At 43.2% G+C, this 16,691-nt stretch overlaps 1 protein-coding gene across 1 annotated transcript in view; it reads right to left on the bottom strand.

The window, feature by feature from the left end:
- Positions 1–16,691, bottom strand: part of LOC132886184 (uncharacterized) — a 112,558-nt gene that overhangs the window by 31,530 nt on the left and 64,337 nt on the right. Inside the window, exons 5-7 of the mRNA XM_060920755.1 lie at positions 4,560–4,619; positions 2,253–2,350; positions 30–89 (exon numbers count right to left, since the gene is read on the bottom strand). Of these exons, the coding sequence (XP_060776738.1) occupies positions 30–89; positions 2,253–2,350; positions 4,560–4,619 (218 nt within the window). The remainder of the gene's footprint in view (positions 1–29; positions 90–2,252; positions 2,351–4,559; positions 4,620–16,691) is intronic.

Raw genomic sequence — 16,691 nt, 5'->3', positions numbered from 1 at the left:
TCGGGCCAATATTAGGCTGATTGGGTTACCTGGAATTTCCTTGGGTGGTTGTTTCTCTGTGAAATCCGTTTGAGGTGTAGAACTTGTGGCTAAATGAGAGAAAACACACCACATGATACAGAATGTTTACATGGAAAAATTATCACCAAATTATTGCTAAATTAGTAATCAACTTTCTTTATATTGTACTTTAACAACAGTGCTTGCTGCCCAAATAACTTTACATAGATCATTAAAGGAGATGTGCAAAGCCATGGCCTCACTTTTTGTTTATAAATGCCTTGAGACCTCAAGAATGGCATAGGAATCATTAAGCATTAACAATGAATCTAATATCGTAATTTTTATGATTAAAGTGATTCATATAGGTAGCGATCTGAGTGAATGACCCTGACACTTGCGACGTCACAGCGGGAAGGCTATGGGTCTCGTCACCATTTCCGCGATACTAAAACACAGAGCTAACTGCAACTCCGATCCTCCATTTTGAGCTAATTTATCGCCATGCCACGTAGATGTGTTGCTGGCGGGTGCAGCAACATGACAGAAGGTGCATTTATGTTGCATTCATGGTCCAAGAATGTTCAAACTGCAAAGATTTGGATGCGTTTTGTGAGAAATTCACTGGGTGCCTACAAACTGGTCTCTGCTCTGCACGTTTTACTGAAGACTGGTATGAAACCTCTAATCTGTAGAGGAGCATTGGCTATAAGCCTATATTGAAAGAGGGTGCAGTACCAACAATTAAAGGAAAAAAAAACTACAAGAAAAGGAAAGCAAGTTCATTTGCACCAGTTCTCCTGGAGTGTGAGCCGAGCATTAATGGCGGCGTACTCAGGATGGGGACAATGGAGAATGTGTGGACCAGTTGTCAGATTTCTCCACTGGATATGCTTGCCTCAGGAGCAATATCTTGCCCTTGCGTGGAAGAAGCAAATGAATGAAGAACTGAATGAAGAACTGAAAGTCAGATTGTTGCAAACAAAAGGCCACAAGATCGGCCTTCAAGAAGCAAGAACACAGATGGGTAAGCGCCGACTCCCATTTGGTTACATCACAGCAAAACCAAAAACACTCGTTGTTTACCTGCATTTAGATTAATTCATGTAACTTGTATTGCGAATTTAAGTTACCGGTATGAGATAATTTAATTTGCTTCAGAATGTGATTGTCTCAGTTCATCTGATTATTTAATTAGCCTTTTACATTTTATCAGTGAAGATGCATGCATGTACATGTACAGTATGTTGCATAAGTTATAACGCCTATCCTGTTTTCATGAGACTCAGGTGAGACTATCAGTTCAATTCTATCTAATTCTCAAGATGGCTTTGTTCTCTGAATTTATTTTGTAAGGCAGGGGCCTCTGTGGCCGACGTGTTACGATTGGATTCACTTTCTGATGGTTCAAACTGATACGGTTCTACGTGTATAGCAGGAGCATGTACACACACTCCAATTTCAGAACTATCACAGTCAGATGTATTGCTATCTGAGGAATCTGAAGAATCTCCAATAAATCCGAACGAAGAGGCCATTGCAACGACTCTCGCCTGCCAAGTCTGGCTTTGGGCTATAGCACCGGTTCCTGCTGTGACATCACACACTCAGGGCTGGCTGGCTCAGTGGGGCAGCTCGAATGCCAACTTTGTAGTCGATTTTAACTCTCAAAAACATATATTTTTTTATTCCCATGTATGCACCATACAAGAGTCAAAGATGGAGATACCATCCACTCAGAAATGTATTTAAAAATAAAGGTTCTGTGCATCTACTTTAAATACCAAGATAATAAAAGGCATAAAACACACACACACACACACACACACACACACACACACACACACACACAATCTAGTCTGGAAAAAATTTAAGTCTCTTCAAATGCTAATGAAAAGAGATGAGTTCTACAGTGCCTTGGAAAAGTATTCATCCCCCTTGGTGTTTGTCCTGTTTTGTTGCATTACAAGCTGGAATTAAAATGGATTTTTCGGGGTTAACACCATTTGATTTACATAACATGTCGACCACTTTAAAGATGCAAATTGTTGTTTTATTGTGACACAAACAATAATTATGATGAAAAGCAGAAATCTGGAGTGTGCGTAGGTATTCCTGCAAATTTGCTAATGTAAGTGGATGGAGCTAAAGGGTTCTTGACTTTTTGTTTTGGTGATCTGAAGGACTCGGGCAAATAAGGAATTTTGTTTGGAGGACATGCATTCCATGAATTATGAATCAAAATGTAAAACCCCATGCTCTTGGGCCAATATTAGGCTGATTGGGTTACCTGGAATTTCCTTGGGTGGTTGTTTCTCTGTGAAATCCGGTCGAGGTGTAGAACTTGTGGCTAAATGAGAGAAAACACACCACATGATACAGAATGTTTACATGGAAAAATTATCACCAAATTATTGCTAAATTAGTAATCAACTTTATTTATATTGTACTTTAACAACAGTGCTTGCTGCCCAAATAACTTTACATAGATCATTAAAGGAGATGTGCAAAGCCATGGCCTCACTTTTTGTTTATAAATGCCTTGAGACCTCAAGAATGGCATAGGAATCATTAAGCATTAACAATGAATCTAATATCGTAATTTTTATGATTAAAGTGATTCATATAGGTAGCGATCTGAGTGAATGACCCTGACACTTGCGACGTCACAGCGGGAAGGCTATGGGTCTCGTCACCATTTCCGCGATACTAAAACACAGAGCTAACTGCAACTCCGATCCTCCATTTTGAGCTAATTTATCGCCATGCCACGTAGATGTGTTGCTGGCGGGTGCAGCAACATGACAGAAGGTGCATTTATGTTGCATTCATGGTCCAAGAATGTTCAAACTGCAAAGATTTGGATGCGTTTTGTGAGAAATTCACTGGGTGCCTACAAACTGGTCTCTGCTCTGCACGTTTTACTGAAGACTGGTATGAAACCTCTAATCTGTAGAGGAGCATTGGCTATAAGCCTATATTGAAAGAGGGTGCAGTACCAACAATTAAAGGAAAAAAAAACGACAAGAAAAGGAAAGCAAGTTCATTTGCACCAGTTCTCCTGGAGTGTGAGCCGAGCATTAATGGCGGCGTACTCAGGATGGGGAAAATGGAGAATGTGTGGACCAGTTGTCAGATTTCTCCACTGGACATGCTTGCCTCAGGAGCAATATCTTGCCCTTGCGTGGAAGAAGCAAATGAATGAAGAACTGAATGAAGAACTGAAAGTCAGATTGTTGCAAACAAAAGGCCACAAGATCGGCCTTCAAGAAGCAAGAACACAGATGGGTAAGCGCCGACTCCCATTTGGTTACATCACAGCAAAACCAAAAACACTCGTTGTTTACCTGCATTTAGATTAATTCATGTAACTTGTATTGCGAATTTAAGTTACCGGTATAAGATAATTTAATTTGCTTCAGAATGTGATTGTCTCAGTTCATCTGATTATATAATTAGCCTTTTACATTTTATCAGTGAAGATGCATGCATGTACATGTACAGTATGTTGCATAAGTTATAACGCCTATCCTGTTTTCATGAGACTCAGGTGAGACTATCAGTTCAATTCTATCTAATTCTCAAGATGGCTTTGTTCTCTGAATTTATTTTGTGAGGCAGGGGCCTCTGTGGCCGACGTGTTACGATTGGATTCACTTTCTGATGGTTCAAACTGATACGGTTCTACGTGTATAGCAGGAGCATGTACACACACTCCAATTTCAGAACTATCACAGTCAGATGTATTGCTATCTGAGGAATCTGAAGAATCTCCAATAAATCCGAACGAAGAGGCCATTGCAACGACTCTCGCCTGCCAAGTCTGGCTTTGGGCTATAGCACCGGTTCCTGCTGTGACATCACACACTCAGGGCTGGCTGGCTCAGTGGGGCAGCTCGAATGCCAACTTTGTAGTCGATTTTAACTCTCAAAAACATATATTTTTTTATTCCCATGTATGCACCATACAAGAGTCAAAGATGGAGATACCATCCACTCAGAAATGTATTTAAAAATAAAGGTTCTGTGCATCTACTTTAAATACCAAGATAATAAAAGGCATAAAACACACACACACACACACACACACACACACACACACACACACACACACACACACAATCTAGTCTGGAAAAAATTTAAGTCTCTTCAAATGCTAATGAAAAGAGATGAGTTCTACAGTGCCTTGGAAAAGTATTCATCCCCCTTGGTGTTTGTCCTGTTTTGTTGCATTACAAGCTGGAATTAAAATGGATTTTTCGGGGTTAACACCATTTGATTTACACAACATGTCGACCACTTTAAAGATGCAAATTGTTGTTTTATTGTGACACAAACAATAATTAAGATGAAAAGCAGAAATCTGGAGTTTGCGTAGGTATTCCTGCAAATTTGCTAATGTAAGTGGATGGAGCTAAAGGGTTCTTGACTTTTTGTTTTGGTGATCTGAAGGACTCGGGCAAATAAGGAATTTTGTTTGGAGGACATGCATTCCATGAATTATGAATCAAAATGTAAAACCCCATGCTCTCGGGCCAATATTAGGCTGATTGGGTTACCTGGAATTTCCTTGGGTGGTTGTTTCTCTGTGAAATCCGTTTGAGGTGTAGAACTTGTGGCTAAATGAGAGAAAACACACCACATGATACAGAATGTTTACATGGAAAAATTATCACCAAATTATTGCTAAATTAGTAATCAACTTTATTTATATTGTACTTTAACAACAGTGCTTGCTGCCCAAATAACTTTACATAGATCATTAAAGGAGATGTGCAAAGCCATGGCCTCACTTTTTGTTTATAAATGCCTTGAGACCTCAAGAATGGCATAGGAATCATTAAGCATTAACAATGAATCTAATATCGTAATTTTTATGATTAAAGTGATTCATATAGGTAGCGATCTGAGTGAATGACCCTGACACTTGCGACGTCACAGCGGGAAGGCTATGGGTCTCGTCACCATTTCCGCGATACTAAAACACAGAGCTAACTGCAACTCCGATCCTCCATTTTGAGCTAATTTATCGCCATGCCACGTAGATGTGTTGCTGGCGGGTGCAGCAACATGACAGAAGGTGCATTTATGTTGCATTCATGGTCCAAGAATGTTCAAACTGCAAAGATTTGGATGCGTTTTGTGAGAAATTCACTGGGTGCCTACAAACTGGTCTCTGCTCTGCACGTTTTACTGAAGACTGGTATGAAACCTCTAATCTGTAGAGGAGCATTGGCTATAAGCCTATATTGAAAGAGGGTGCAGTACCAACAATTAAAGGAAAAAAAAACTACAAGAAAAGGAAAGCAAGTTAATTTGCACCAGTTCTCCTGGAGTGTGAGCCGAGCATTAATGGCGGCGTACTCAGGATGGGGAAAATGGAGAATGTGTGGACCAGTTGTCAGATTTCTCCACTGGATATGCTTGCCTCAGGAGCAATATCTTGCCCTTGCGTGGAAGAAGCAAATGAATGAAGAACTGAATGAAGAACTGAAAGTCAGATTGTTGCAAACAAAAGGCCACAAGATCGGCCTTCAAGAAGCAAGAACACAGATGGGTAAGCGCCGACTCCCATTTGGTTACATCACAGCAAAACCAAAAACACTCGTTGTTTACCTGCATTTAGATTAATTCATGTAACTTGTATTGCGAATTTAAGTTACCGGTATGAGATAATTTAATTTGCTTCAGAATGTGATTGTCTCAGTTCATCTGATTATTTAAATAGCCTTTTACATTTTATCAGCAAAAATGCATGCATGTACATGTACAGTATGTTGCATAAGTTATAACGCCTATCCTGTTTTCATGAGACTCAGGTGAGACTATCAGTTCAATTCTATCTAATTCTCAAGATGGCTTTGTTCTCTGAATTTATTTTGTAAGGCAGGGGCCTCTGTGGCCGACGTGTTACGATTGGATTCACTTTCTGATGGTTCAAACTGATACGGTTCTACGTGTATAGCAGGAGCATGTACACACACTCCAATTTCAGAACTATCACAGTCAGATGTATTGCTATCTGAGGAATCTGAAGAATCTCCAATAAATCCGAACGAAGAGGCCATTGCAACGACTCTCGCCTGCCAAGTCTGGCTTTGGGCTATAGCACCGGTTCCTGCTGTGACATCACACACTCAGGGCTGGCTGGCTCAGTGGGGCAGCTCGAATGCCAACTTTGTAGTCGATTTTAACTCTCAAAAACATATATTTTTTTATTCCCATTTATGCACCATACAAGAGTCAAAGATGGAGATACCATCCACTCAGAAATGTATTTAAAAATAAAGGTTCTGTGCATCTACTTTAAATACCAAGATAATAAAAGGCATAAAACACACACACACACACACACACACACACACACACACACACAATCTAGTCTGGAAAAAATTTAAGTCTCTTCAAATGCTAATGAAAAGAGATGAGTTCTACAGTGCCTTGGAAAAGTATTCATCCCCCTTGGTGTTTGTCCTGTTTTGTTGCATTACAAGCTGGAATTAAAATGGATTTTTCGGGGTTAACACCATTTGATTTACACAACATGTCGACCACTTTAAAGATGCAAATTGTTGTTTTATTGTGACACAAACAATAATTATAATGAAAAGCAGAAATCTGGAGTGTGCGTAGGTATTCACCCCCTTTCATATGAAACCCCTAAGTAAGAGCTGCTCCAACCAATTCACTTCATTATTCACAATATCTTTTAGTTGATTAAGATCCACCTGTGTGCAATAAAAGTGTCACATGATCTGTCACATAATGTCTGTATAAATCAACCTGTTCTGGAAGGACCCTGACTCTGCAACACTACTAAGTGAGCAATATGAAAACCAAGGAGCCTCCACGCAGGTCAGAGACAAAGCTGTGGAGAAGTATAGATCAGGGTTTGGTGATGATATATATCCCAAATTTTGAATATCCCACGGAGCTCCATTAAATCCATTATAGCATAATGGAAAGAATATGGCACCACTACAAACCTGACAAGAGAAAGCCCTGCCCACCAAAACTCACAGACCTGACATATACCCCTTTTCCACCAAATCAGTTCCAGGGCTGGTTCGGGGCCAATGCTGGTGCTGGTTCAAAACTCGTTCAACTTCCGAGCCAGCTGAGAATCAGTTTGCTTTTCCATAGCTTGGGGTGCTAATGGGAGCCACGTCATTATGTCGCTGTATGTGTCAGTTACGTCGCTGCATTTGCATAAACCTTGGCGCGAACATTGAAGCAACAACAACACGGAGAAGAAGAAGCAGCAACAACAATCATGGATGACTTCGCGTTTGTACAGCTGCTGCTTCTCGTTGCTTAAAAATGGCGACCTTTCACGGTCTTGCGATTGTTGTTGGTTTTAACAACACCGCCCCCCCCCACTGATGTAAGCGGTTATTTCCTCTGTCCCAGCAAAGAGTTGGTGCTAGCCTGGAACTGGTTTTTCTGGCCCCGGAACCAGTTCTTTGTCAGTGGAAACAGAAAACCTGGTAACAAACTAAGCACTGGCCCCAAACCAGCCCTGGAACTGCTTTGGTGCAAAAGGGGCAAAGGAGGGCATTAATCAGAGATGCAAAAAAGACACCAAAGATAACACTGAAGGAGCTGCACAGATCCACAGTGGAGATGGGAGTATCTGTCCATAGGGCCACTTTAAGCCATTCACTCCCGAGAGCAGGGCTTTATGAAAGATTGGCCGGAAAAAAGCCATTGCTGAAAGAAAAAATACGAAAACACATCTGAGTCGGGCAGTGGGGGTATGTGACCAATGGGTGATCTGCGCATTGGCATCCTTCATGCGGTGGAGCCACTGGAGGGGCGTGTGGTCCGAACAGAGAGTGAAAGGGTGCCCCAGCAGGTAATATCGGAGGGCAAGCACCACCCACTTGATGGCAAGACACTCCTTCTAGATTGTGCTGTACCTGCTTTCACGCATTGAGAGTTTCCAGCTGATGTACAGCACGGGGTGCTCCTCACCCTCCACCTCCTGGGACAAAATGGCCCCCACCCCTCTGTCTGATGCATCAGTCTGCAAAATAAAGGGGAGAGAGAAGTCAGGGGAGTGTAAGAGTGGCCCCCCACACAGTGCCGCTTTTACCTCAGAGAAGGCCTGTTGGCACTGCTCCGTCCACTGGACCGGATCTGGAGCCCCCTTTTTAGTGAGATCGGTTAGCGGGCTGGTGATGTCTGAATAATTAGGTAGAAACCTACGATAATAGCCAGCCAGCCCCAAGAACCGTCTCACCTCCGTTTTGGTCTTGGGCCTCAAGCAGGCCACAATTGCTGTGGTCTTGTTAATTTGGGGACGCACCTGCCCATGACCCAAGTCGAGCCCCAGATACCATCCTGCCACCTGCCCAATCGCACACTTTTTTTGCGTTAGCTATGAGGCCCGCTCGCCTCAGCGACTTCAGAACAGCCCTCAGGTGTTCCAAGTGCCGTGGCCAATCATTACTGTAGATCACGATATCATCTAGATAGGCAGCCGTGTAGGCAGCGTGAGGGCGGAGGACCCTGTCCATAAGCCGCTGGAACATAGCGGGCGCCCCAAACAATCCAAAAGGGAGCGTGACAAATTGGTGTAATCCATTTTTAAGTTCGTTTCTTAGACAAGGATTTTACGATCGTACCTTGTTGACAGTTTCGGCATGAAACTTCCACCTTCCTCAGAATTGTCACCAGATGTCAGGTGGTGACGTGCCTTATCAGGTGATGTTACGTTACGGAGGCATGAACGTCCTGTCCGATTTGACAGGTAGTCCATGCCTCCTGCTGTCAGGTCGCTCCCCCAGGACGGCGCTCCAGGTGTGTGACAGCGTGTATGCTTCCTCATCCCGGTTTATCGTCCTTTCTGCCAGCTTGCGTATCTGACAGCAGGAGGCGTGGACTGCCTATCAAATCGGACAGGACGTTCACGCCTCCGTAACGTAACATCAGCTGATAAGGCACGTCACCACCTGACATCTAGTGTCAATTCTGAGGAAGGCGGAAGTTTCACGCTGAAACTGTCAACAAGATACGATCGTAAAATCCTTGTCTAAGAAACGAACTTAAAAATACTTAAATAGTCAGACATAATGAACTTCCACTACATATTGGTGTAATCCAAGCGGTGTGGAAAAGGCCGTTTTCTCTCGGGATAGAGGTGTCATGGGGATCAGCCAATATCCCTTTGTTAAATCCAGTGTCGAATAAAAGTGAGCAGCGGCTAACCGATCAAGCAACTCATCAATGGGAGGCATTGGGTATGTGTCAAATTTAGACACCGCGTTGACCTTTCTATAGCCCACACAGAACCGGACCCACCCGTCGGTCTTGGGAACCAGGACCACTGGGCTGCTCCAGTCACTGTGGGACTCTTCGACTATGCCCATTTCGAGCATGGCCTTGAGTTCATCCCGAACCACCTTTTTCTTGTGTTCGGGCAAGCGGTAAGGGCGGCTACGCACTACCACCCCCGGGGTCATTTTGATGTGGTGTTCTATGAGGTGGGTACAACCAGGAAGGGGCGAGGACACATCAGAACATTCCTTCTGCAACTTGGCTACCTCTGTGAGTTGGGCCGGTGAGAGGTGGTCTCCACAAGGGACCGGAGTGGTCCGAGATGTTATCCTTTTTACCTCCGGCCCCAGATCCGCCTTCTCTGGGACTACCAATGCCAACACCACGGGGTCCCCCTCATTCCAGCATTCAAAGGTCAAAGGTAACTTTATTGTCCCCAAGGGGCAATTATTTGTGCAGCCAGCAGACAGGACAAGACACACAAATCCATGGCCAATAGAATTGGGCCATTATTTGGGCTAGCGTTTTATCTTGCCCCAAGTGTCCAGCCATGGGATTAAAGTGAGCCGCATGGAACACGAGTTCCCTACGGCTCTTTGGGATTAACAACTGGATTATTTGTTCCTTGGTTTGAGTGTCCTGTGTCACTCGGTACAATCTATCTTTAATAATGGAAAAATAGGGGAAGGTCGGTGCTGCGCTTGGCTGAAGAGTTTGATCATTGATTACTCTCACTTGGTCAAACGCATGCCTCAGAGTCTCGTCTCGTGACTGCTCTAACAGGAAATCCCCAAGGGAATCCCAGAGAGAGGGAGGAGGAGCGGGCTGCTCCTCACTCTGACGCGGTGTTGACGTAGACGGCTCTGCAACAGCTTCTCCAGTCAATGCCACACCGGGATCTTCCAATGACCTACTAGTGCAGGACCCATTGTGTTTTAAATATTCCATTAGGTTTTGAAATACCGGCCAATCAGTACCCAAAATCAACGAGTGGGTGAGACGGGGACTAACCACCGCCTTTATTCTATGCATTTGGCCCCGGAATAGAATTTGGACAGACACTAGAGAGTAATGGTGAACATCCCCATGCACACACAACACTTTCACCGCTTGTGCTCCCTCCAATGCCTCACCTTGCACCAGGCGTTGGTGAATTGAGGTCTGATTACAACTGGAATCCACCAAAGCGTGATATGTAGCCCCTTGGATACTCACTGGTATCCGATACGTTCTGGCCCGATCGGGGGCGGTTTCTGGCGCGTCGGGGATCCAGATTACAGCCCCCACCTCCCTTGCGAAGCTCTGACTCTGGAGATGCTCCGATTCCCTGCCTCGCCAGCACACCGTCCCAGGCTTTCCCTCTGCACTGGTGTTATGGGTGTCACTCACCTGAGGGGGAGACAACACAGACGCAGGAGAGGGAGGGGAGGACACCACGGGTGCGACAGGCCAACTGGGGAGGAGCCAGCTGCCGCCTCTGTGGCAGGGGAATGGGGTGGGGAGGTGGGCGAGAGACAGGGGGAGAAAAGAGAGAGAGAGAGAGAGAGAGAGAGAAGAGAAGCGTGGGGAGACGCCTTGTGTGCCTGCTGTCGGAGCTGCCTCCAGATGGTCCTCTGCCAGCTCGATAGCTCACTCCAGCAACGCCGGGTGATGACACCTGACCCATTGCGCCATTTCTTCTGGAACTCGAAAGACAAACTGCTCCAGTGCCACCAGATCGATGATCTCGTCAGCGTCGTGGTTTTCCGCCCTCAGCCACCGCCGGCAGGTGTCCCGGAGTTGCTGCCCGAATGCAAATGGCCGGCCAACTTCCTCCAATGCCAGCATCCAGAAGCCCTGGCGATGTTGCTCTGGGGAGCGGCCGAGCCGCTGCAGGATGGCTTTTGTCAGGTCAGCATAGACGAGCCGGCTGTCAGCAAGGAGCTGCTGCGCTGCGAGCTGTGCCTCGCCAGTTAGGAGTGGAATAAGGTGCACCGCGCGCTGCTCCAGCGGCCACCCCCACGCCTCGGCTGCTTGCTCGAAAAGGGCGAGGAACGCTTCCGGGTCGTCCTGCGGTCCCATCTTTGTGAGGGTGGCGGCAGCGGTGGTCGACGACCCTGCTGACGTGAGCCGGTTCTTTTTTTGTGACACAATTGTTTTATTGTGACACAAACAATAATTATGATGAAAAACAGAAATCTGGAGTGTGCGTAGGTATTCACCCCCTTTCATATGAAACCCCTAAATAAGAGCTGCTCCAACCAATTGACTTCATTATTCACATAAATAGTTGATTAAGATCCACCTGTGTGCAATAAAAGTGTCACATGATCTGTCACATGATGTCTGTATAAATCAACCTGTTCTGGAAGGACCCTTACTCTGCAACACTACTAAGTGAGCAACATGAAAACCAAGGAGCCTCCAAACAGGTCAGAGAGAAAGCTGTGGAGAAGTATAGATCAGTGTTTGGTGATAAAAAACATCCCAAATTTTGAATATCCCAGAGAGCTCCATTAAATCCATTATAGTAAAATGGAAAGAATATGGCACCACTACAAACCTGACAAGAGAAGGCCCCGCCCACCAAAACTCACAGACCTGAAATATACCCCTTTTCCACCAAATCAGTTCCAGGGCTGGTTTGGGGCCAATGCTGGTGCTGGTTCAAAACTCATTCAACTTGCGAGCCAGCTGAGAAACAGTTTGCTTTTCTATAGCTCGGGGTGCTAAGGGGAGCCACGTCATTACGTCGCTGTATACGTCAGTTACGCCGATGTATACCTCAGTTACGTCGCTGCGTTTGCATAAACCTTGGCGCGAACATTGAAGCATCAACAACATGGAGAAGAAGAAGCAGCAGCAACAACAACAATAATGGATGACTTCACGTTTGTACAGCTGCTGCTTCTCGTTGCTTAAAAATGGCGACCTTTCACGGTCTTGCTATTGTTGTTGGTCTTAACATCTCTGCCCCCCTGCTGATGTAAGCGGTTCTTTCCTCTGGCCCAGCAAAGAGTTGGTGCTAGCCTGGAACTGTTTTTTCTGGCCCCAGAACCAGTTCTTTGTCAGTGGAAACAGAAAACCCGGTAACAAACTAAGCACTGGCCCCAAACCAGCCCTGGAACTGCTTTGGTGCAAAAGGGGCAAAGGAGGGCATTAATCAGAGATGCAACAAAGACACCAAAGATCACACTGAAGGAGCTGCAAAGATCCACAGTGGAGATGGGAGTATCTGTCCATAGGGCCACTTTAAGCCATTCACTCCCGAGAGCAGGGCTTTACGAAAGATTGGCCAGAAAAAAGCCATTGCTGAAAGAAAAAATATGAAAACACATTTGGAGTTTGCCCAACAGCACGTGGCAGACACCCCAAACTTGTGGAAGAAGATTCTCTGGTCAAATGAGACTAAAATTGATCTTTTTGGCCATCATGGGAAATGCCATGTGTGGTGCAAACCCAATACCCTGAGAACACCATTCCTTCAGTGAAGCATAGTGGTGGCAGCATCATGCTGTGGGGATATTTATCTGCAGGGACAGGAAAGCTTGTCAGGACTGAAGGAAAGATGGATGGCACTAAATACAGGGCAAGTCTGGAGACAAAACCTGTTTGAGTCGGCCGAAGGTTCACGTTCCAGCAGGACAATGACCCTAAACGTACTGCTAAAGCGACACTGGAGTGGTTTAAAGGGAAACATTTAAATGTCTTGGAATGGCCTAATCAAATCCCAGACCTCAATCCAATTGAGAATCAATTGCTTTTTCTGAGGTCCTCAGAAATCTCCTTTGTTCGTGCCATGATACACTTCCACAAACATGTGAAGATTAAACTTTGATAGATCCCTGTTCTTTAAATAAAACAGGGTGCCCACTCACACCTGATTGTCATCCCATTGACTGAAAACACCTGACTCTAATTTCACCTTCAAATTAACTGCTAATCCTAGAGGTTCACATACTTTTGCCAATCACAGATATGTAATATTGGATCATTTTCCTCAATAAATAAATGACCAAGTATAATATTTTTGTCTTATTTGTTTAACTGGGTTCTGTTTATCTACTTTTAGGACTTGTGTGAAAATCTGATGATGTTTTCGGTCATAATGCAGAAATATAGAAAATTCTAAAGGGTTCACAAACTTTCAAGCACCACTGTAGTATTCCCCAACCCTGGCATTAGAGCCCGCACAGTGGGGCGAATGTGTGATGACTCGGCGGCATACGCGTAGAGCCAAAGCTACTGCTGAGACTTGCCCATGGGAGCACCACTCCTCTCTGCTTCACATGCCAAACAGGTTTGCCCTCCTCCTGTATGTTGATTTTGCCTTTTTCAGGTTTTTTTGAAACCTGAAAAAGCTCTGGTTATAGGCGACTCTATCATACTGCATGTGAAATTAGTGAGGCCTTTGGGGCACTAGCAGCTTTAGTCAGGTGTATACTGGGAGCCAGCAAAAATCCCAGTGGCTCGATGTGCTAAGCTAATAGAGAAATACCCCAAGACACTTGTAGCTGTGTATGCATGTAAAGTTTTTGTGTGATTCCATGAAGGGAATTTATTTGAATAAATTAGGCTCCACCTCCTTACACGTGATTTGACATGTGGCAGCCATACTGTTCATAGATAAGGTTTTTCATAATTATTTCAGTTCACAATCAATAAATTAGTTTGACACAAAATTTGGGAGTGTAGGCCAAAAATGCTAGGGCTAGATTGATGTTTTGCAAATTAGCTAATATAAGTGGATGGAGCTGAAGGGTTCTTGACTTTTTGTTTTGGTGATCTCAAGGACTCAGTTAAATAAGGAATTTTGTTTGGAAGACTCGCATTCCATGAATTATGAATCAAAATGTAAAACCCTGCGCTCTCGGGCCAAAATTTGTCTGATTGGGTTACTTGGAATTTCCTTGGGTTGTTGTTTCTCTGTGAAATCCTTTTGAGGTGGAGAACTTGTTGCTAAATGAAAACACACCACATTACACAGGATGTTTACATGGAATAAATTATCACCAAATTATTGCCAAATTAGTCATCGACTTTATTTATATTGTACTTTAACAACAGCGCTTGCTGCCCAAAGTACTTTACATCGATCATTAAAGGAGATATGCAGAGCCATGGCCTCACTTTTTGTTTATAAATGCCTTGAGACCTCAAGAATTGTATCGGAATCATTTTAAGCATTAACAATAAATCTATTATTGTAATTTTTTACTCTACTTTACATACATTAAATAACAAGAAGGTAAAAGGCATGGAACCATAGTGAATAGATTCATGTTGAGGTTTTTTTTTTAATGAATGCAACTTGGCAAAGTGGGTTCTCTCATTCTTATATTGCTGATTAGCTATGTCTTGATGCTGTGTCAAGATTGCTGAGGTCCCATGATCAGCTTCTTCTGCCCATTGCAAAGTCCCAGTTGAAAAAAGAGGGTGACTGCACATTTGGGTGCATCAGTTGCTCTCACTTTGATAAAATCTGATGCATTTTTGTTTGGGTGTTCCTTTTCACCAATAAAGACATCCTGTAAAATTTTTTGACCATATTGAAAAGTCTAATGGTGGCACCATGAGGTTCATTTTTTGCCAAAAACCCCCGCTTATTTTATGTTTTCGTGTAAGGTTTGAATCACAATGTTGGACTCCATTTATTGATTTCTTGTGACCCAGAGATCATGTTAAGAACCTTTGCAAGGGATTGAGAAGCATTAATGTGATTCATAATACATTTGTATTGTTAAAAAGTAGTTGAACAATGATTCAATGAACAGCTAAAACTCAAACCATGCTTGATAATATATATAGAATATGTACTAAAAATGTGTATCTAAGATATTTGGTATACTCTATAAGGTGCCATAATATTTCATGAAAAGTGATCGAAATTTTGTCATAAAATAGCAGCTTTTTCCATAACTTTGAGCTCCTGGTGCCACCATTAAACTTTTGAATTTTTTCAAAATATTTCACCCAGTGTGTTTTCTGACCAAAAGGAACATAAAAACAAAAATGCATCATGATCGGAGGAACTTTTCACTTTTAGGGGGCAACTGATGCACCCTACTGCACATTCACAGTGGCAGCATCAAAGCTCTGGAATAGTTTACAGTTGCATATTAGGTGTTCTTCTTACACATAAATTCAGGTAGTTCTAAAGTGTTCAATTCCTTTTCCTTGCCACTCTATAAATTTATCTAAAAATATGTTTGGATCTTCATCTCAGTTACAATAATGAACAAAAACAATGTCTTCACAAATAAAACACAAACAGTTAAATCTTTCATGTCTTTACTGAACACACCCATGAAAAACTCACAGTGCGAGTGGAAAAACTAAGTGAACCTGTGAATTTAATCACTGGTCAAGCCTCCTTTGGCAGCAATAACCTCAAACCAGTGTTTCCAGTAGCTGTGCATCAGACCTGCACAACATTCAGGAGGAAGTGTGAACACAGCAGTGATATATGATGGAAATAAAAGAAAGATGTCTGCTGAAAACGTCTGAGTAAATGACCAAAATGTATTTAGACACATGCCTCCTCTTGTGTTTCAACTGAGATCTCAACAAACTCATGCAGTATCACATCTACTGCGTTACTGAATCATCATGTTTAAGAATATTTGAAGAGAGGTACACTAGGTGCTAAATATTCAGTGTTCAATGTTTTCGGTTTACACATATGTGTATAAAGATATAGAAAGTTTTGCTGATTTATTGACCACGTTAAATGAAAAAAAAAATCCTCAGGAAATTTACAACAATGAAACTGAATGTTTCGTGACGTTTATAACCTGCGTTTATGCCCTTGATATTCATGCTGGCTTAATTAACAAGCTACTGTAGTCTTAATAAATAACTTGGCAAGATGAACATCACAGAAATTTGCATTAGAAACAGAACAGGAAAAATGTGCATGGCGATGTTCTACCTTGCGATGTCAGGTCACCATGTGTTTCCCTGTTTAAACAGAAGCGAGTCAGCTCACCTGTGATGAAAAGAAGACAAATATTCAGAAATAATGCTTATGATTCATGGGATAAAACATTCCAAAGGTTTATGTTTAACTTACTGTCGCCTTTTGTGTGGGACTGAAGAGCCAGCAGAACCAGAAGGAGAGAAAACCAACAGGAGAACATTGCTGCTTCTGCTGCTACTGCTGTTGATGTAGATGATGAGGATGTAAAAAAATTCAACTAGCCATTGGTTTTATGAGGCAAGAAAATGGCAGGCTGTTTTTGAGAGTGCACATCATGAGAAAACTGAGTAAAAAAAAAAAAAAACTCTACAGGAAACTGTTCACTTATCACTGTAAGAGTGGACCCCCCCCCCCCTTCTCAGGAAACCTGTGGTTATCACACAGCTATCAGATGTTGTTACAGAGAAACAAACATTTCGGATTATTTAAATCTTTAAATGCAATGTTTTTTTGT

Source organism: Neoarius graeffei, chromosome 1 (genome assembly GCF_027579695.1).
Source record: "Neoarius graeffei isolate fNeoGra1 chromosome 1, fNeoGra1.pri, whole genome shotgun sequence".
NCBI classification, from domain to species: domain Eukaryota; kingdom Metazoa; phylum Chordata; class Actinopteri; order Siluriformes; family Ariidae; genus Neoarius; species Neoarius graeffei.
Note: the sequence above shows the minus strand (reverse complement) of the source record. Positions and strands in the feature narration are given on the sequence as shown.